We start from the raw sequence: 21,819 nt of genomic DNA, 5'->3' as shown, positions 1-21,819 counted from the left end.
GCGAAGTATCGTGTTTGTAGCTGCAAAATATTACATGCAATCAAAGCTTATGTACATTATTCTACATAAATCTTACTCCATACATTACAATATTCAATGACACTTTATTCAGTTTATTTAAATGTATCATTTATTTGACAAACTAAGTAGTCATACCTTTGTGTTTATAACTGTATTTAAACGTTCTTTTTTAGAAACACAATTACTAAATAGTTAAATGTTAGTTGAATATCCATCTTTTCATTTCCATTTATTTTTTGTTTGATAATGATATTTTAATCTAGCTTTGTAAATGTCATCAAAATTGGTTTATTTGGCTAACATAAATCAGATTATCCTCTGTTGGCAATATAAAAAAAAATAACTTATAGGTATTCATAAGAATATATCTTATTCTTTAAATGTTTTATTTTTAATATTAATATAGGAATAAAATTACGAATGAATCATTATTGTTAAAAAAAAAAAAAAAAAACCGTTAGCATCGCCTTGAAGACCGCCGCATACATTCTTAACATCTACGAACGAAACATCCTAATATGTAGTTATTTTACTCATAAATTTTAATAAGACTTACAAATTAATAATATTTACTAATATGTCGAACAAAATTTATTCGCATTATATTACTATAAGTACATCTTGGAGGATTTTTGGATACATTGTCGTGCATGCAGTAATATTTTTTTTAATCTACGTGTTTTTTTTTTGTGTGAACTTGTTTCGAACGTCGCCACATACGCGTCGAAACGAATTCAACAGCTTTAAGTGTATGCCGTAAAAGCTTCGGTTCACAGTTTAGTGTCGCTATTTGTTATTACGTTTGATACCGCTGTATGAATATTGACCCTAAATATGAACTTTTCATAATGATGTTCATAATTCGCTTAGTTTTTGATCGCATCGCAGACAATGTGAAGTTATTTGCGTTATCATATCCAGAGCAATATTAATTTGTCTACGCGTTGGTGGAGGTCCGGTATGGATGTAAATACATATCAGAATTAAACAGAACGCTTGTTTCATCCGTTACAAGCTTAGAAGACTAATATTGCATGGGTATCACTTTCGTCCGCTTAAAATTCACACGAGTCTCTGTTCAAATATCTTATATAAATTGTAGTTAAAATATTGTGTAAAAAATTTTAGAAGCAGTTTAATTGAAATATATAATACAGTGCATTAAATTAATAAATGGTTAGAATAATAGATGTGTAATTGTAAATAATAATAACAAACAAACATTTTTAAATAATTGGTTTCAATAGAAAAAAGTCACGAAAAAAAGTACTTTGTCGATCATACATTTTGTTAAACTGCTAAAAAAGTATTTGAGAGCTCGTGTGTATGGGAGGCGGACGGCGGACGCGTAAGTAGGCTGAATGTGGACGGTGGAGTACAGGCGTGTTGTTTGCATGTCGGTGATTGATGGTTGTTGGCGCGGGCAGGCGTTTGACGCGGCGGACGCGTGGGGCGACTGGCTACACCGCCGCCCGCTGCTGCTGCAGGTCAGACATCGCATCTCCCCTCCACCACCTCTGTAGTACCAACACTACTACCACCGCCACCAACACTACCACCCGCACCTTTGCCGCCACCACCCTAGCTTCCCTTTCGCACTTCAAATTTCAATGAATCCATTGAAGTCTCATCAAGACTATTCTTGTTTTATTTAGATAAACTCTACTTATTAATGAAAAAATGCTCTAATGGGCTTAATGGGAATTGTATAGAAAATGGGTACGGTATTTATTGTAGAGTATTTCCACATGTTAAGACCGAAAAATAAAATATATATACCAAGTAGTTTATTGGCATATAACTTTTTTTTTAATTGTTTACTTATGTCACGACTTTAAATGTATGGATACAAAATATATTAGTATGAATTGGCCACTATTACTAAAGTCTATATAATTCCTGCCAGAAAACAAAGCAAAATGGCATGAAAAGTATTAAAATATTTATTTTGGATTCGCTTTTCATATATATGTAACAGCGTACATTCCAGATAGATAATTATATTACTATTAGCTGGGCGTACAAGTTTATTCTGTCGAAATGAAATGTAATTGTTCTTTATCATGAACTATTAGAAGTATTAATGAAACTAATTAAAAATAAATAAACATTTTATCACATAAAATGTTTAACAAATATTTGTTTAATTTTATTTGTTGTTTCATTTCTTATCGCACATAATGAAGCTTAAAATTATTATTATTAAAGACAAATGATTATGTATCCTCTAATGAAACATGTTTAGAAAAACCGAAAATAACTCTCTTATTGCTCCCTTTCTCCTATCTACCTCTGCAGTCTTTCCTTTCCGCGTCCTTATAGAGAACTATTAGGCTCCTAGAAAGAAGCTCTGTAAAGAAATATAATACGCCTTGTCACCGCTGACCACTTTTGTCTGTTTGTCTTTAACTTTGCTTGTTTGCTCGTCGCACGCATGCCCGATTACTAACCATTGGACCTTTTCAGCATCCTTCCTAATACAACACTAACTCTAGGTGTAGGTTAAGCACTAAACTATAATAAATTAATAAAATATGGACTCCATGCCGTTTAGTTAAAGTTGACATCTCGCCTGTCTCATCTTGACTGTGACGGTGGAGGGGATTCATCTTTCATGGTTATGGATTATTAGGAATAGTTAGGTTGACAATAAAATATTAATATAATACATATATATTTCAATCCTTGATTTGTAGCTATGTTGTTGTATGTATATATTTAAGGAAGAAAACTCAAAGTTGATTAAGTATAGGTTACTTGTCTTTTATGGGGAAAGTAGTGTTAATGATATAATTTTAATAATTACTATCAATTATGTAAGTACTTATTGACACAGATAAAAGCATTTATAATCAAAATATAATGATACATTCATTAAAATTAATAGTTAGTGTGTAAAATATTAAATACACATTAATATTATAAATACAAATTTGAATATATTTTAATATAATATATACGACAACATACACTTGTACTATACTCTTAGCACATTATTGTAGTTATTGTCTATCATATGAAACTTTCAAATAGCATTGCACTTATTTTTTATTTTAATTAATTACTATTTTTAAAGTGTAACGTAGTAAGCAGTCGATAATTTGAGACACAGTACTTCTTGTAATGCACAAACTATCTTCACTTTTAATGGCTGCTAAGGCCGATATATCTATATTTTAGTCGCTTTGTCTACGTTCGACGCAGACGTAGAAAGTAAAATTTCTCCAAGAAAATGTTACATTACCTACTCCATAATTGTTTCGTCAAAGATGAGACGGGGCGAAGGGAACGGGGTCGTAGATTAGCCGCTCGTTATTGTAACTAAAATACTAAAATGCTCAGTGCGCCCTTTTCGACGATCACCATATTCGCAATCGAATATACGAGTCGCCAAAGTCAAGGGTGGCGCGCGACGTCGCTCGAGCGGCGACGTCAAAAGGCTAAATTTAACCATCAGAACGTAAATCAGGAGCAACCGTTGCTTCTGGAGGAGCTTGTGGAGCAAGAGAAGCGCGAACAGGAGCGCGAGGGCGGCGAGTGGGCGGGCGTGGGCGTGGGCATGGGCGCGGGCGCGGGCGTGGCGGCGCTGGCGGCCGCGGGCGGCGCGGCCCCCGGCGCCGCGCCGCTGGCCGCGCCGCCGCCCGCCGCGCCCGCCGTGCCGCTCTACGCCGGCGTGCCGCCGCCGCAGCCGCCCGCGCCACCCGACCGCGCCCTCACCGAGGCAGACCACCACGCGCGCCTCGCCTACGAGCATTGGCTCAAGCAGTTCAACGCGTACGCCGTCGCGCAGCAGTCCTACTACGAGGTCGAAGTGCAGAAACTCCGCAAGATGCGCAAGGTGAGCCGCAGTAGACGCTTTCGTGTTCGTGAGCTTGTAGTGGTAGCGCGGTGCCGTCCTCCCGCCCGCACGGTGTCCTTTCCTCTTGCAGGTGCTGGCGCTACGCGCGGCCTGTTCGAGCCGCGGCCTCTCATCGCGACGCCTCCTCGGAATACGCGATTTCATCTGAGCTCTCGATCTTGCAGTCGCTGAACAGTAAGCAACGGCAGCTGAGAAAATCGGGTAACGAGCTCCTGCCGACCGACGCGGCTGAGCTGCAGCGGGTGTCGACGGAGCAGCAGGCGCTCCAGAAGCACCTGGACGCCGCCCGCAAGCAGGTCCGCCAGCACGGCATGCTTATGCAGGTTCGTCAAACAGAAAGTTATTATTTAATCATAATCTAAAAAGTGTAGGACGACTCGTTAATTTAACGTTCGTTTGCAGGAATATGAGACGAAGCAGCGTCAACAAAATCCTCAACTGGCTCAACAGACAGCTATAAATCAACAGCAACAGATTGGATCGAATCAGACTTTATTCTCGCCTAACCAGACTATCAGTCAGGCGACTCAGATGCAGCAGCAAACTATTAACCGGCCCATGCAACTGGGGCTCCAGAATGCCAGTATTCAGCAACAGCAGACACTGATTCGTACCCAACAGACAGTACTGGGTGCCGACGGTCAACCGATGACTCAGCAGAGGATTGGCCTAGTAACGTCGCCGCTAAACGCCCAAGGGCGAATACTACAAGGAGGTCGTACTCTAGTGATAGAACAGACCGGACCGCCTCAGCAGCAGCTAGTGAGGCAGCTGGCTGGAGTGCAGGAGAGACAGCAGCCCGTGGGCGGGATGGTGCAGTTCGGGCAGCAACAGCTGGGCGGCGCGAGGGCCGGCATGCAGCCCGGCCAGGCCCGGCCGGCCGGCGCCCGGCCCGCCATGTCGCCGCTTCACGTCCAGTCGCCTCACTCTCAATCACCGTTGCATCCACTCGCTCCCCAGTCGCCGCTGCATCACATGACCTCACCGATGCAGTCGCCGTTACATTCCCAGCAGTCTCCGCTCCACCACACATCCCAATCTCCGTTACACTCTTCGACTCAGTCTCCTCTACATACGCAGCAGTCTCCGTTGCACTCGCAACAGTCGCCGATGCACGTGCAGCAGACCACTTTGCCACAGCAATCGCCAATGCATCCGCAACAGTCGCCGATGCACCCACAACAATCACCGATGCATCCGCAGCAGTCACCGTTGCATCCACAGCAGAGTCCGATGCATCAACAGTCGCCTCTCCATCAGCAACAGAGTCAGATCCAGCCGCAACATTCCCCGATGCATCCGCAGCAGAGTCCGATGCATTCGCAGCAGTCGCCGCTGCATTTGCAGCAGTCGCCTATGCACACGCAACAGTCACCAATGCAGACGTCGATGTCGCCGCAACATTTTCTCCAACAATTGCAAGCTCAAAGAACTAGTCCTCAATTACCTACACCTAGTCGTAGCCCTCAGGTTAGTGTCACTAATAGTATTGAATAAATTAATTTATTTGTATTTTTCCGATAATTTTTCTTAATTTTTTAAGATACAGTATAATAACGTGGCCCAAAATGAAACATGTTTCTTTTTAAAGTATATGTTTATTTTAAATAACCTGTAACATTATTTATATTTCAGATTTACCAGCAGTCACAAATCCAAAGCCCTGTCGCGTCGCATTCTCCACAACTACAAAATGTAAATAGTTTTTCAATTAATGTATGAATTAATTTTTTGTGTCCATGATGGATGTAATTTTGACATTTGTCTTATTTTTGTAGGCTGACTATACAACGGGAAGGTTCTCGCGACCCGCGCCGGGTTGTTCACCTTTACCCACTCGATTTGCTAGGCAACAACAACATCACCAACAAGGTAATAAATGTTAACGACGGTAACAATACATTCTATGTTATTATTTTAGCCGTTTACTATCCACTACTGGACATAAGCCTTCCCCATAACTCCCCTAGTTTTCTCAGTAGTTGCCACGCTTGGCAGGCAGGTTGGCAACCGCAGTTAGGCTTTTAGAGATGTTTTAAGAGGGACGCTGCTACTCATCCCTCGTCCTCCTTTAGTCGATTCTTACGACACTCACGGTAAAGGAAGGGGTGGCCCATTCTATGTCGGGGCACACATGGCTTTGTTATTTTTACACAATCTATGTTATTTATTGAATTGAAATGTATTATATGTGATAACATGTAATTTTTGCCTTGATAGGTATGCGAGTGGGCGTACCGTTCGGTAGCCGTCAACAAACATCACCTCTAGGCAGCCCGCAACCGTTGCCGTCGCCCGGAAACCCAGCGAACGAGATGGCTGTAAGTGTCATAGTGAGAATGTGTTGTCCTTCTCGAAAGTACATCAATACTCATAGTATTATTAGTATTATACGTGTATTAAACACTTGGAGTGTTGTGCTTATTTGATACATATCTATAACGACCGATAATAATTACGCTTCTAAAAGTCTACCATGAAATATTTTCCGAAATTTCGGGGTTCAACAAAACACAAATTTGATATTAAATTTGTATAGTACGTACTGTTTAAAAATAATAAAAATATCGTTCTTTTGGACTCTTATAGTAGGTAGGATTTATAACGGACGAAATGTAAGGCATGGAGCCTTACGGTGCCGATTTAGGTTACGCAAACACGAAATTGAGTCCAGAAATGCGGAATTTTATTTCATGGTAGACCCTTTGGTTACGAGAGATATGATTACCACGCTGACATATAGGCTTGGTATGGAGCTTTAATTTCGAAATTTTCTTCTTTGGCATATTATCGTTTGTCCTTGTAGTTATTTCTTACGTTTATCTTAAGATAAAGAGTGGTGACACATTGTATTTCAACACCATCATCATAAGGTGATTGGATATAAATAGGTTTTACTTCTTTCAACAGACTTTATAATCGAAAGATTTAAATGGTACACAGATTACACGTTTTTTTATATTGGGTAGACGTTAAATGTTAATAATAGTATAATAACCCATTCGTATGTGTCGGATTGTCGGGCTTCAATGAAATGATTTTGGGAAATTAAAAACGGGTAATCGGTAACACACATTTGGATTCGGCAGAGGCAGCAGATGCTGCAGCGGCAGCAGTACAGCCCGATGGGCGGCGCGCCCGCGTCGCCGTCGCTGAGTCGCTCGCCGCACGTGGCTCGCACGCCCACGCCCTCCGCCTCGCCCGCCGCCTCACCCGCGCCCGCGCACGACGGCGGCGGCGGCGGCGGCGGCGGCGGCGGCGGCGGCGGCCACCTCGCGCACCACGCCGCGCCCATCCCACCCGGCTACCGCTACTACAAGCCCGGCCTGCGCGGCGGCGCGCCCTGTGTGGCCGCCGCGCGACGACGACCGCCGCCGCCCGCCGCACATCAACAAGGTGGGCTCACTATTGTAACTTTTTAAATTCAATTATTAACGACTAACTGGCTAGATGAACCTCGTCCTAAATTCATATATTTTCACAAATCTGGCCAGCTGGCAAAGTACCAGTCGAAATAGCATTATATTTATATAGGTTAACTAGAAATATTTATTTATTAATTATATTTTTTCTTTCTGATTTTAAAAAAGGTGTCGATATTGAAACGACGCACTCCGCCCCGACCGCGCTTTGCGGGCAAGACGCCAGCTCCCACCGAAGATCGTTCGGAGGAAATTACCGAAACTGATCGTCGCAAGTATGTCCTGTACGCGTCCGACACCGTCGAGTATAGTGGAGCAGCCGACTCCGCTCACGGCTCCGACCACGACGATGACGACGACGACGACGTCGAGGAGCTGGTCGAGCACCTGGACGACGACGACATTGTTCTCGTGGAGCCCGGCACGATCTCGCCCGAGGAGCGAATCGCGACCGAGGAAGACTTTGAGGAACTCATTGACAGTGGTAAACCAGAGGATGAAGCCGAAGAGGAAGGGCAGCCGCCTACTTCGACACGAACGGAGACCGCTACCAAGACTGTGGCCGTAATCAGTTTATCTACTGGCAAGCAACAGTACAAGATAGTGAACCCGTCTTCTAGCTCGACGCTGCCGCGACTGCCGGTCCTCAGTGCGACGGTGTTGTCCCCACATTCCAATGCCAAGATACTGAACGAAGTCTCTCAGGCAACCGTCGCTTCTGTATCTATAGCGAATCAGACCATATCGGTGCCGGTCTTGAAAAATCTCACCGTTCCGATAGCAAGTGTAAATACGAGCGGCGTCACCAAGACTCAAATAAAAAAGGTTCCCCTCAATATAAGCAATCCTCCTCTAGCTATAAATTTGTCTTCGACTCCATCGCTTTCGAAGTCGACCAGCTCGGTTATAAGTGTGATATCATCTAATGTACCCAAAGTGGCAAATATTAATCCAGTAATTACTTTAGCTACATCAAATACAGTAGCAGGCACATCTCGAGTACCAGTTTCTATTTTGACACAACATCAAGTTAAACAGAAAATTGTTAAGACTATTGAGAAACCGATGGGTTTGTCATCTCTTTCTAATACGAAGCTTTCTAGTCTATCTGTCACGCACGATGCCACACTTCCCGCGAAGATATTCCAAGACGAAGCCGCTTCACCTGATAGTACAGTCACATCTGAAAATAATTCAGAGAAAGACTTGCCAAGTTCAATAAGTCTGACTACACAGCATTTTACATCTATCACACCTCAGAGCTCGTCTCATGATCAGAGGCCCTCACCTATAATTAAGGAATCAAATAAGGACAACATTGATATTGAAACTGAGATCAGTCAGCAGACCGAGTTACCACATACTTTATGTATCACTGATCGCACACCATTATTATTAGGAAAGGCAGATATTAAAAGTCCAGATCCAGTACCTGAAAAGATTCCAGATAATATAATGGAGGGAGACGATGAAGATAAACCAGAGGATAATATTCCAAGTAATTTGTTACTATCTTATAATAAGTCTATTTCAGAATCCACAAGTCAGCAGAGTACACAATCGATAGAAAATAAATCAGAAGAAGGGGTGGTAAAAACTATTAAGGCAATTGCTAACCAAACTAAAGAAATGGTGATAGACTCAAATATGCAAATCACATCGGATATGGCTCAAGAGTCTGTACAAATTTCTATACCATCACCTACACCATCACAGGAAAGGTATTTAAATGATATTACAATGCAAGAGCATTCTGAAGCTGTGGAGGGTAATTCTAAGAATGTGGAAACATTTGAAGATATGCTTTGCATGCTGGAAAATATAACTGATGAGCCTAAAACATATGGTATTAAGCAACCAAATCCAAAAAGTGCAAATGCAAATGTTCAAAATCTTAACACAAATACACCAACAAAAGTTGATACGAAAGATAGTCAAGAGCAGATAACTTTCCCTAAAAGAGAACCTGACAGACTAAATTTGCAGTCAGCAACTGTGCCCCAGCTGTCTCCATTATCACAACCATCTGAGTTAACGTCTAATATGGCGAATGTATCACAACAGTTGCGAACTATCATGTCTTCTATAAACACTAACGCCTCAAAGGTAGAAAATCAAGCTGGCCCTCCAGTAATAAGAAAGAATGATGCTACTACACCAACTCAAGTTAATTTTGAGAATCTGTTACCGTCATCAAAAGTAGAAGTGGCAGCATCGAGACCGTCGCCAGTGCAAAGAATTGAGAAACCTGCCACATCTCTGACGAGTTCAGATAACAATATTCCATTGAGTGTCGCCCAAATGATCGGGTCTCGTATTAATACATTGTCAAACTTAGGTCAAATGAGGAAATCACCGACAGTGTCTCCTATTAACTCGCCAGTTAGCATGCAAAACCCTCTAATGAAATCGCCTGCTCAGTCGCCTTTAATAACAAACCAAACTTTTGTCTCTACTGAAGACTCCAATCCAACTTCTGTTGCTTCACAGATAATACAAATGCCAGCTTTATCGAAAATTCATAGCAGTACTCCCGCGTCTATAATACATCAGAATATTACAAGTATTACGACAAGTGTCAATACTTTTCCTAAAAACCAATCTTTGCCTACTAGTATATTGGGCCACACGTTATTACAACCGACGAGACAGATTAATACGAGTAATATATCATTTAATCAACAAAGTATCAGCTCAAGCCAGCCGCCGGCTCTAGTAATGACATCTCGACCCTTAATAGGTAACAAAGAACCTGCACCTAATGTCACAGTTAGAACTCATAGTATTGTCAGTACTGGAATGAGTCCTATGCAAACAAAGCCACCTGCTACTATTAATTTTATGCCAACATCTAAATTACATACTCAATTGACATCGCCATTGAAAAGATCGAAGTCGACAGATGAACCAAAGACTGATCTCATTGTAGGTCATATACAGCCCACAAAGAGACATAGCGTAGAATCTGTGGTAGTTAAATCAGAACCAATGGAGACAGATGAACCAAATACTTCTACTGCATCTACAGATGTTACAGGAAATAAAGTTGTTGCACAGAGTACTGCAATCCAAAGAAATGAAGAATCACAAAATGTTTTATTGAAGCAACTGTTACAGACCACGACAACAGCAGCAAATGTGGTACCGCAACGTACAATGACAATTCATCGCACGGCTCCAGCATTGGGCACGATACCATCATTAGAAGCACAGTTGGCCAGGCCTTCTATCCCTCCTCCTACATTAGCTCTTTCACAAGAAGTCGAATTACCTAAGAACTCTCCTCGTCATATAACAACAGCCAATTCGCCGTTTACTCCTCGATCAATACAAACGTCCGTACCTACTTCCTCTATATCGCCTTTGATACAAACGTCTACGCAGTCATTGATGGATATCCGTAAACCTCCTATGAAAATAATGACTAAAGAAGAAACTACGCCGTTACCAGAAAGTTCGCCAACTATGAAATCGATGCCAATGTATCCAATGAGCATAGAAAATCAACAGCTTCAACAGGCAATTAAAAAAGAAATTGCTCCACCACTACAGAGTCCTGTACATAGGCCTTTTACACCGATGGATGTTAAAAAAGAACTAATCGACGAAAGTTCTCAACAATCGGCTACATCAGGTGTTTCTACAGCTTCAGATCAAGGGAAAATGGATCAACCAATGAAAGAAGAATTCCCAGAGAGTGTTACTATGGATCCTGCTTTGGAGACTAATGCTCCTGAAACGCCATCTGAAGCTAAAAAACGGAAAAGACGAGAATATCAACAAAAGAAAAGGAAACAAATGCAAATGAATATGAAAGCTGCAGCAGAAAACAATTTAAATGCAGCTAATGCAAAAAAGAAACCACGTAAGGGTTCTCGATATGAGGAAGATTATGATACCTTTATTGATAGTTTAATGACTCAACTACGTCTGTTGCCACCAATGCAAATTCAAGAACCCTCATTAACAACTAATTTCTCAGTGTGCCCTTTATTTGGTTCTGGTGACTTGACGAAACTGAAGAATAAAGATTACGATATTTTAAAAGGAGATTTGACTGGAGAATTTGGTAATGCGAAGATACCAAATGTAGCAGATTACTACAATACAAAACCATTTGGCGATGAAGAACCACTACCAGAGAAACCAGCGACATCTACTCAGAGAGGCTTTTATGATCAAGAGTTCCAGCCTATTATGTTTGATGATGATCCAGAAGATAAAAAGTTGGACTTTATCTGCAAAGAGCGTGATACTGATACACCAGACACCATCGTCAGTTGCTCTAGTCCCGAATGTATGGATATCGAACCAGCAAACAGGTTCCCTGGTCTCAAACTCATTGACGATGACGAGGAAGATGAAGACAGCGATTCTGCGTCAGGTCGAATATCACCAATTATTCCTATCATTGCACCTGTGCCGATCAGGATAAAACCAGTATCACTGTATCACTTAAAAGACGAGGATGAAGTGCAAAAGCCTCTTAAGGGTCTTGATAGCGATTCTTTAGTTAAAACAAAAATGGTCGACTCTCCTGGCAGTACAGAAAGTAATGAAAATGTTACTGTTACATTAACGTTAACTTCCGGTGCTGCCGAAGATATTCTGGGCGTACTGAAAGAACTTGCTGGTATATTGCATATACCACCACCTACGTCATATCAAATTATCGAAAGAACTGCAACACCACCTTCACATAAACTAGGACTTTACAGATCAAAAGGTAAAGATGGTAAAGAAGGTACACCAATTGATATCCAGAGTATACTTAATGGGGCAGCTAAATTTTGTAGACATTGTGATGTAGTTATATTAGACTCGGTGGTAAGAGCTAAGGCTTCAGAATTTCCTCTACTTTCTGCCAATAAAGGTAACGCGGGAGAAATTCTGTGTGACAGTGATTCAGAACTATTCTTTTGTAGCACTCAGTGTTATGAGAGGTTTGCTTGGAGACCGACTAATATCATTCTTGACGGAAAGTCGAAGGCCACTATTAAAGAAGATAATAAATCTGACATCGAAACTAATTTATCGAAAGATCGTGATGACTTCGATACTGCTTCTACTGAGAGCATGGAGACGGATGATCTTGATATCAAACCAGATATAAAGGATGAGAAAATGGACTTGTCATTTATTGATTCATTGGACAACGATGAATTAATGAAAGAAGTTGGTGATGACGTATCCGCTCTAGATGAAGATTTGAAAAGTGTAGAACCGGACGAGAAAAGTAACCAAGGCATCGAAAGAGAAAAGTACAGAGGAGTGAGATACAAGGCGTGGTCACCAGGTTGTATCGGTCCACCGGCAAAGTACAAACGGCCCACAGACAGAGAGCTGACCGAATTAGTATTCCGAACTGGAGTAGCTATAATGCCTGTAACAAATGAGGACACGCGACGGTGTGAATTATGTGGCATTCAAGGAGACGGTGTCGCTGATGGAGTCTCGAGACTGTTGAATTGTGATGTGGACAGATGGGTTCATCTTAATTGCGCACTTTGGTCTAATGACGTTTACGAAACAGTAAGCGGTGCGTTGATGAACGTTGAGACCGCTCTCGCCAACGGGTCAAGCGCGACGTGCGTCGTTTGCAAGAGGCTAGGGGCTACCGTCCGGTGCTTCAAGGTGCGATGCAGCAGTATTTACCATCTCGGATGCGCGGTGAAGGATAACTGCGTTTTTTACAAGAACAAAACTTCTTTCTGTGCATCGCATGCTCCTAAGGTGAGTTGAATTATATTTATTATTATATTAATTACACTTCGCTACAATTGACGTACAATTAGGCTAAAGTAATACGCATATTAATCAATGGTTCATCCGTGTTCCAACTTTCGCTACAATATCTGAATGTATTTATTTAAAATGTATGTTTATCGAAAAAGTTCCACACTAATACAACCCTTCTAAAAAAATATCTAAATGTTATGTTTACTCTGGTATTGATCTCATTTTAATTTTGTGGCAAAGCTGACGTTTTTCTTGGCAGATAAAAAAATAGTTTGTTGCGAAGCAAAATAAATATTTAAACATGCCATACATATAATATGAATATTTATAAAACTCCACGCTTTTGCAAAGCAATATATATATTTCTATTTATTGTAGAACGAGAAAGATAACGAGCTGACGACGCTGAGCGTGCAACGTCGCGTGTACGTGTCGCGCGACGAGCAGCGGCAGGTGGCGTCCGTGATGCTGCACTCTGACACCAACCACCTGATCCGCGTGGGAGGGCTCATCTTCCTCAGCCCAGGACACCTGTTGCCGCACCAGTTAGCTGCATTCCACACGCCTAATTATATATACCCTATTGGGTATAAAATTGTGAGTATATATGCTGTATACGTTTTTTTTTATTGTTTACGATTTTAAACGTTTTTTCGCAATATTAAAAATGAATTGAAAGTGTTTATAGTTAGTATGGTTGATTTTGAGGTTTTTTCACCAGTTTTCTCAACCTCTCCCTTAACCTAATATTAAAATTTAAAAGTTTTGTGAAATTACCGTTTTATGGACCATCTTAAACTAATCCTCTTATTAAAAACAATTAAAACGTCCTATAAATCTATTTTAACTATTACAGTGTTTTAACAAAACTGTCTTTCAAATTGAGAAATTAGTGTATAAGAAAAGAACAAAACACTTAAATTGCTAGCTAGCTTTATTTCAGTATGTTTATGAGAAGTTTGAACGTTATATATAAATAATAATATAAATATAAAAAGGGGGTTAATTTATAATTTTAATAATATTAATAATTTTGAATTAAATCTACTAGAAATTTAATTTATATGTCAGCATTGACATTTTCCTATATGACATTTTAATATGACATTTATCTATCAAATTCAAATGTAATTTTTCTATTAACAGTGTCTAGTCTGAATTCATTATTTTGTCAGAAACAAAATATCAATATCTATGTCTATATTGGTTTTTTCAACTCGCACATTCTATGTGGAAACTACTGTGTCCATACCTGCCGAATTTAGAGATTTCTCGCGCTGAGGGAGTAATATTAACGGACTAGTACAATTTATATTGGCTAGTTATTCAAAGTAAATGATATTATGATTCGAGTATAGCGGGGTATTTTATTCCCCTGGACATAGTAATCTCCACATAGCACGTGCATGTGCGTGTGATAGCGTGCGCGTACGCATGCTGTGTCGTGAAAGGAGAGTCATTGTGTGGTGCGCAGGTGTGATTTTTTAATGGGTGAAAATCAAATGATAACCCCACCCTGCCTGCGCTATCGGTATACGCTGGCAGGGCACCAGTGAGGGATGATAGGTGACGATGAAAGCAAGTCAGTTAGCCCATCGTGACGAAATTCACTAGAATTAACCACAACGGTTTCCAGGAAAACCACGTGGAGATCGAGGATATATTGTTGGAATTGGGTGAGTTAGAGAGAGCCCATCACTAACAATCCGTACCCCCGCGCAGGTGCGGTTCTACTGGTCGAGCTCGCGCGCCAACAGCCGCTGCCGGTACGTGTGCTGGATCTCGGAGGAGGCGGGGCGGCCGCGCTTCCACGTGCGCGCGCAGGACGAGCCGCGCGCCGACGCCGCCGCCGCCACGCCGCGCGCCGCCTGGGCGCAGGTATATCAATCACTATGACTCTTTACACCAACATTATGCAAAACCAGAACGCGCCGACGGATTGTCCACACAGTGGCCTAGTGCCACGTTGTGGACGATCCGTGACGTGATCACCCAAACTAACACACGCATCAGCATGTGTTTGTTTTAAATGATGATTTTTAGTGAAACTAGTGTCATGCAATATATTTCATTGTATAAACAATTTCAATTACTAGCCTACTTACGTTGTGAACCCCGTCAGCAAATGTATCATTTCAAGACACAAATTTCACAGGTTCCTGTCTATTATTGTCTTTAGTGAAATTTATTTCTTCATACATGAATCATGTCATGATTGTCGTAGACCTGCCAAAAGAAACTTAAGAATTTTACGAATAAATTCTTTTAATAATAAAACTATTATAATACATTTTTATTAAGACTTTCCTGTCAGAAAATTGAACTATAATGAAATTGACCGCGTTTAGTGTTCAATAGACTTAGGCAATGACGTAACTCTTTCAGATTTTAGACGCGGTCGCAGCACTTCGAGAGGGACGTGGAGAGGACGGTGTTCTCAAGTTATGGCCAAATTACGTAACTGGGGAAGATCTTTTTGGTCTCACGGAACCTGCTGTTGTGAGAGTACTGGAGAGTTTGCCTGGTAAGAAGGTTAAATAGAATTAGTGTAGTAATTGGGAAAGTAATTTAATAAATAAAAACAAATTTTTTTTTGAAAGATAAAGTATATACAGTTTAGTTCTGTGTAAATGATGACGTAAGAAACCAAGAGTGTCTGGGAGATGATTTCCTGTCCTTATATTGTAATATAACAACATAAAATACCTCGTAAGTTATGCCATAAAATATGGTAGCTGGTGCGAAGTGAGTCATTTCTCGCGATTGAATTCGTAGCACATCACTAAGTTCGTTGGTTAGTATTATTTTTATTTACAAAGTTGTTATTATTTGGATTCATTCTCAAGAAGAGTTGACGTTAAACAGGTGTCCGGTTGTATGACTATAAGCTAAAACTTTGGTTAATATGGATAAAATATATGACGGCGATTTAAAAATTTATATAATTGGGATATGGATAGGCAAACGATGATTATGTTATTTCGATCATTTATGTAATTCTCGAAATATAATTTAGAAATCGATTCGGTACTACTCAGTAGTACACAGCACGAGACACTGAGAGGCCGAGGCTGACTGGTGGTGGCACGTTGCAGGCATCGAGACGCTGACAGACTACCGGTTCAAGTTCGGGCGGTCGGCGTTGCTCGAGGGCGGGCTCGCAGTGAACCCGTCGGGCTGCGCGCGCTGCGAGGCGCGGCCCGTCAGCGCCTGGCGGCGGCGGCCCGCGCGCTCGCTGCTGCCGTCCACGCCCGCCGCCGCCCACGCCGCCCACGCCGCCCACGCCACCCACGCCACCCACGCCGCCCACGCCGCGCACGCCGGCCACGTGCCCGCGCTGCCCTCGCCCGGGCCCGACCACGCGCCCTCCGGCTCCACCAGCGCCTGCCCCTACACCAAGCAGTTCGTGCACACCAAGAGCAGCCAGTACAAGAAGATGAAGTCCGAGTGGCGCAATAATGTCTACCTCGCCAGGTACCCTCTCTGCCTCCTTTATACCTCTCTGCCGATTATCCGGTCGGTAACGTTTGTTATTGTTTGGAATATGTGACCAAATTGTTTATAATTACTCCTTCCATCCAAAGGTTTCCTGGAAGAGATCGCGTTTCGCGATAAGGTCGTCCATTGTTTTCTCGTTGTGATTATTTTTCGTAATTAATTGTATCTTTAATAAGTTTATTATTATAATATTTTGGAGGAAACAATAAAGAATTCTATATTTGTGTGACAATTTAAAATCGATCAAAACTTCATCATGACCTGTATAGTATTGATTTTACGTACATAATATCTATTACGCAACCTTTATTTTATTGTCTGTAATTGAAACTATTTGCACGATCTGTATTGACATAGGGACATAGAATATTGAATTTTATAATAAGAAATAAATATTTTTCCTTACAAGCGCAAGATTATATTAATAGTTAACAAATGGCCATGTGGTCCTGACATAGTAGCCTGTTCTTTTTTGTGTGTTCTTCCTTCTTTTCTGTGGGTGTCGTAAGAAGCGATTAAAGGAACTTAATTGTAGAGGGATGGGGCAGCAGCACTCCTCTTAAAACATTTCTTAAAGCTTAGGCTTGTAGAGATGTTTTAAGGCTTGCTAAGTGTGACAATTACTGGCAAAACCTCTCTTATGGAGAAGACTTATGTTCAGCAGTGGATAGTTAACGACTAAAGTCTGAAGAAATAAATTAACAAATATGTATACTATATGATTGCAGGTCCAAAATACAAGGTTTAGGGTTATACGCGGCACGTGACATTGAAAAACATACCATGGTTATCGAGTACATCGGGGAGATTATACGCTCCGAGTTGTCAGAGATACGTGAAAAGAAATATGAAGCTAAGGTGAGCTTTTGTATACGTATATATGTTAGTCGTAAATATGACGTTACGTCACCACTATCCTGTAGTAGAGTCATCATGTGAATCTTCAGTTTGCTTTTCCATATTTATTTATAGGTACATCGACAGTATTACATATAATTTGTTTGAATACAGCATTTAATACAAACATGGTAGCATATGTATATGAGTTAAAGGTGTACACAGTATTGGTTATATAGCAATCATAATATGTGGAAATATCAAATTGAATTATTTCTACTTAATACAAAAATATTACATAGAAGAGAAAAAAGATATTTATATTGTGTCTTGGTTTTTAATGTGATTTAATAGTTTATTTGTACAGAAATAAAAATAGATACTGGTTTTTTGTACAGTCTTGTTCGTTATATTTTTAAATATTATTTTATAATACTTAGAATACATGTAATAAACCGAAGTGAGAGTGTGTGTTTGTGTGTGTGCGTGTGACAGAACCGCGGCATCTACATGTTCCGGCTGGACGAGCGGCGCGTGGTGGACGCGACGCTGAGCGGCGGGCTGGCGCGCTACATCAACCACTCGTGCCAGCCCAACTGCCAGGCCGAGACCGTCGAGGTCGACCGCAACCTGCGCATCATCATCTTCGCCAAGCGCCGTATCGCGCGCGGCGAGGAGGTGCGCACTGCCTTCACTGCTCACTTACATATTTCATTAGATAATATTAGAAAAATTCCCATCAATATTATTAGTCCCCCCAACTCTCTCAATTATTGAGAGCTTAATCCCCCCAGGAAATTGAGTATCGGTACCCAAGTAGGTAATTTATGTTCTAAGAAAAATATGCGCCCATCCGAATAGATATTCTATATTAAGTATATTATATTATACCTGTGTTAAGTACCGCGGATTACACAGCCGTCTAAACCTAGCAAAAATATTAATAGAAGTTTGTTTTTTACAAAATTGTTTGAATTATGAACAGATTTGAATAAAATTTGGTATATAGGTGAACCATGTCCCCTAAACATAGGGTACTTTTTTACCCTAATGTATGTGGACGTAGTAATGGAATTATAATAAATAATCATGAACATACCCATATGTACTCGCAAATTAATAAAACTATGAGTATTTGGCGACTAAATATTTGTATTGTACGGATATCGAATTGGTGACCCAGTACGATGAAGCAATATAAACCGCTGCATCGCCAGAGGTGTAAATTATACTGTCTTAGTGATGACGTTAAAATCACAAATATTAATGTTGATTTTTTAACAAAAAAAAATATCCCTTTAGAATTACATTTATAATATTAATATTTTAACATATCACTATTATAATTCCAGTTGGCTTATGACTATAAATTCGACATAGAAGACGACGCACACAAGATAATGTGTATGTGTGGCGCACCCAACTGCCGCAAATGGATGAACTAATCCGGCGAACAGGACACGAACCAGTTTTATGATTCTACCCAGCCGAGGACTATCTCTCGTGAACAAAATACGATTGTTGCCTGGTCGAATATAGTGGAGGAAAGGCTATGATACCTAGTTTTATGTACCAAAGTGATCTTCAGTAACATAAGCAAATTAATATTTTAGATGAACGTAACATATTACCACTTCCTTAAGCGACGCGTGATTTATCTATCAATAAGACAATATCAAAGTTTTACTGACGATTCCCATAAACTATTTCTATTTAGTAAGCGTAATTTAATATAATAGATGAAACATTTTGTAAATAATATTGAATTATATAAATCATTGTTGTTATTCGATTTTAATGTTTTAGATGTGAATGTTTCTGAAACAACTATTTAGGTATTAGTTTATTTTTTTTATGTATTAACGATGTTCTGGACTATTTTGTTTACTGTTCAATGTTTCTGATTTTGTGTAAATTATAATAATTGACTATTCTAAATTATTGTTATCCGAATTCGTATTCGATCGATATTAGTGTGACTATAACAATCAAAAATCTCAACACTGATGAAATATTAGGTTAAGTTACCAAATAGATGAGTTTGCATTTAGTAAGCGTAGCACTAGAGATGTAAACAGTACATGATGCCACGTTGTGCCTGATCCGTTTTGTATGTGTGTATTACAAATAGCGTAGGTTAGATCTACGGAACACCACAGCGCGCCTTCGGTCGACGAACGTGAATGTATGATAGTGTATAGGTAGTTATGACGTACGATTCCATACTGGCCACTAATATACTGTTCCCTAGCAGAAAGTTTAAATATATATATAATAAAGTTTAGTTCAATAATTAGGCTATATATATTAAACTTGACTGTTTTTATGTATCTGATGTCATTTTAACAAATGGAAAATATTTGATAATAATATGATATAAATTTCTTTAATTTATCAATTTACGTTTATAATTACTCCTCTCCAAAGGTTGCCTGGAAGAAATCGCTTTTAGCGATAAGGTTGCCCATTGTTTTCTCATTGTGAGCATTTCTTGTAATTGTTTATATCTATAATAAGTTTACTGTTGTAATCTTTTGGAGGAAACAATAAAGAGTATCTATCTATCTGTCAATCTATCTGCGTTAAGGAAACTAAGTATAGTCTAGGAACTCTCCTCTTCCAAATATTCTGTCGCTTTCCAATAGGAACCTACTACACAATTATAATGTACGTTACGGCTCACAAATTTAAATTATTATTGCAACCTAATATACATATTTCAATGATAACATATATTTTGGGTTTATATATATATATTAGGATACAAAGTATGGAATCGTAAGCGAATTGTAGGTAGTGTAATTTATTAAATAAAACTAACAAATAGTCCCAAATGTGATATTACCTCACATAAAGTCGCGTGAACTTACATTATGTAGTGGCCATTGTAGACCTACGATTAGTAAGACTTATTTATATGGAAAATGTAATGTACCTAAATGGTTTGGTGCACGCATATCGGTATTGGTGCACGCAGCGGCCGTATTAGAAGAATTTACAAAAAAAAAAACTAAGCGTGACATGTGAATGTAGGAAAATTGTAAGCACGGTACACACGGCAGCGACTTGTATAAAGGGCGGCGACGTCAAAGTTGGTTTATCAATTTGCATCATTATTTGTAGCTTTCCATTTATCCCTATTTTATTAAAAGTTGTGTTTAGAGTATGCCTGTAATTTCGTAAAACCGGTATAATTACTAGACATATAAATTAGGGTTTAGCTCGACAATGAATAAAGCGCTACGCTAATTAAAAACAAAAATGCGCGTGCGCTCATTATGGTGCTGGATGACGTGTCTGCCACCGGCGGGCTGCCGCATTCGCCGCCCCGCGACCTCCTCCGCAAACAGATGGCGCGTCGATCGATTGTGGCTTGACCAGTTAACACTGTATTTTTGCTTTTCTATTGATCTCCCTTTACTGTTGGCTCTAATGCGTTATTGTCGTTTTGGACATGAATATTAGCAGTAATTAAATCATTGGCATTTATGATAATACAAACAAAATGAATGAGTCCCGCGGCCATAGTCGATGCCGTGTGTACCGTGCGTAGTATTGAAGAGTTGTGTAATATTGATAGCACAAGGATTTTTTTTTTATATTAACGCAGGTTGCCATCTACCAATGTTATGAATTCATGCAATTTATTTTTAAGTGTTAATGTGCAATATCATATTTTGCTGAGTAAAATGTAAATAAACCACATGCAGAGTTATTAGGAATCGTGATCGAGCGGTGTACGTATGTTTTAATGTATTGTTTATAACTGAAGTATATCATTGTCTTCAATCAATTTATTTATTAAAGCATTCCCATTGCACTAATGTTGACTCAATTATTTTCACAAAAGAGAATTTTGAAATGGTGTTATTTGTAAAATTATTACTTTAGAGATATTCTATACATTAGTATTTTTATTGCATTATTTTCCTATCATTAAAATTTTAATTAGTATGCATTGTTTCATTTTATACCTTTTTATATAAGAGTATCAACCAACTGTGAAGCGAATATATTAAAACAAACTATTTTTTATGCGTTATTATTTGAATTTGAATAAACAATGTTTATTAGTTTGGTATCCCTAGGCCCTATACGAACACAAGCAAGCGCAGTGGGTCAAATAGTTTCCCATAAATTTACAAATTAACAATTCAATGATATCCAAGAGTGATTTTGCAATTTAATGGTTACAAGGTTAATGTGACCTTTTATTGAGTTAGTACATCTCTTTCAGAAGATCATGCTCCTCCAAAGAATACAAATTACAGTAGGTACAATGAAAATGAAAAAATAATAAAGCACAGAAATTACACGTGTGTGTTTGAGAATTTTCAACCTGAGTATCAATTGCCATGGCCAATATGAAAATCATTTGATAGGCTTCGGATCGAAGTCGGCCACAGCAAGCATGATATGTACAGATGGGGATTTTCCTTAAGA

General features: G+C 39.8%; 1 protein-coding gene across 1 annotated transcript in view; it reads left to right on the top strand.

Annotated features, from left to right (window-relative positions):
* The window catches only part of LOC113515648 (histone-lysine N-methyltransferase 2C-like), a 56,131-nt gene extending 34,801 nt beyond the window's left edge, over positions 1-21,330 (top strand). Inside the window, 17 exon segments of the mRNA XM_052893344.1 lie at positions 1,449-1,508; positions 3,479-3,859; positions 4,045-4,203; positions 4,283-5,350; positions 5,516-5,575; positions 5,659-5,752; positions 6,101-6,201; positions 6,970-7,221; positions 7,223-7,276; positions 7,471-13,035; positions 13,420-13,638; positions 14,764-14,919; positions 15,427-15,565; positions 16,137-16,515; positions 17,268-17,397; positions 17,872-18,054; positions 18,729-21,330. Coding sequence (XP_052749304.1) covers positions 1,449-1,508; positions 3,479-3,859; positions 4,045-4,203; positions 4,283-5,350; positions 5,516-5,575; positions 5,659-5,752; positions 6,101-6,201; positions 6,970-7,221; positions 7,223-7,276; positions 7,471-13,035; positions 13,420-13,638; positions 14,764-14,919; positions 15,427-15,565; positions 16,137-16,515; positions 17,268-17,397; positions 17,872-18,054; positions 18,729-18,821 — 9,093 coding nt within the window. The 3' untranslated portion in view covers positions 18,822-21,330.
* Positions 21,331-21,819: the final 489 nt, after the last annotated feature.

This window comes from Galleria mellonella, unplaced genomic scaffold (genome assembly GCF_026898425.1).
Source record: "Galleria mellonella isolate WM207_F2 unplaced genomic scaffold, CSIRO_AGI_GalMel_v1 utg173, whole genome shotgun sequence".
Taxonomy (NCBI): Eukaryota; Metazoa; Arthropoda; class Insecta; order Lepidoptera; family Pyralidae; genus Galleria; species Galleria mellonella.
Note: the sequence above shows the minus strand (reverse complement) of the source record. Positions and strands in the feature narration are given on the sequence as shown.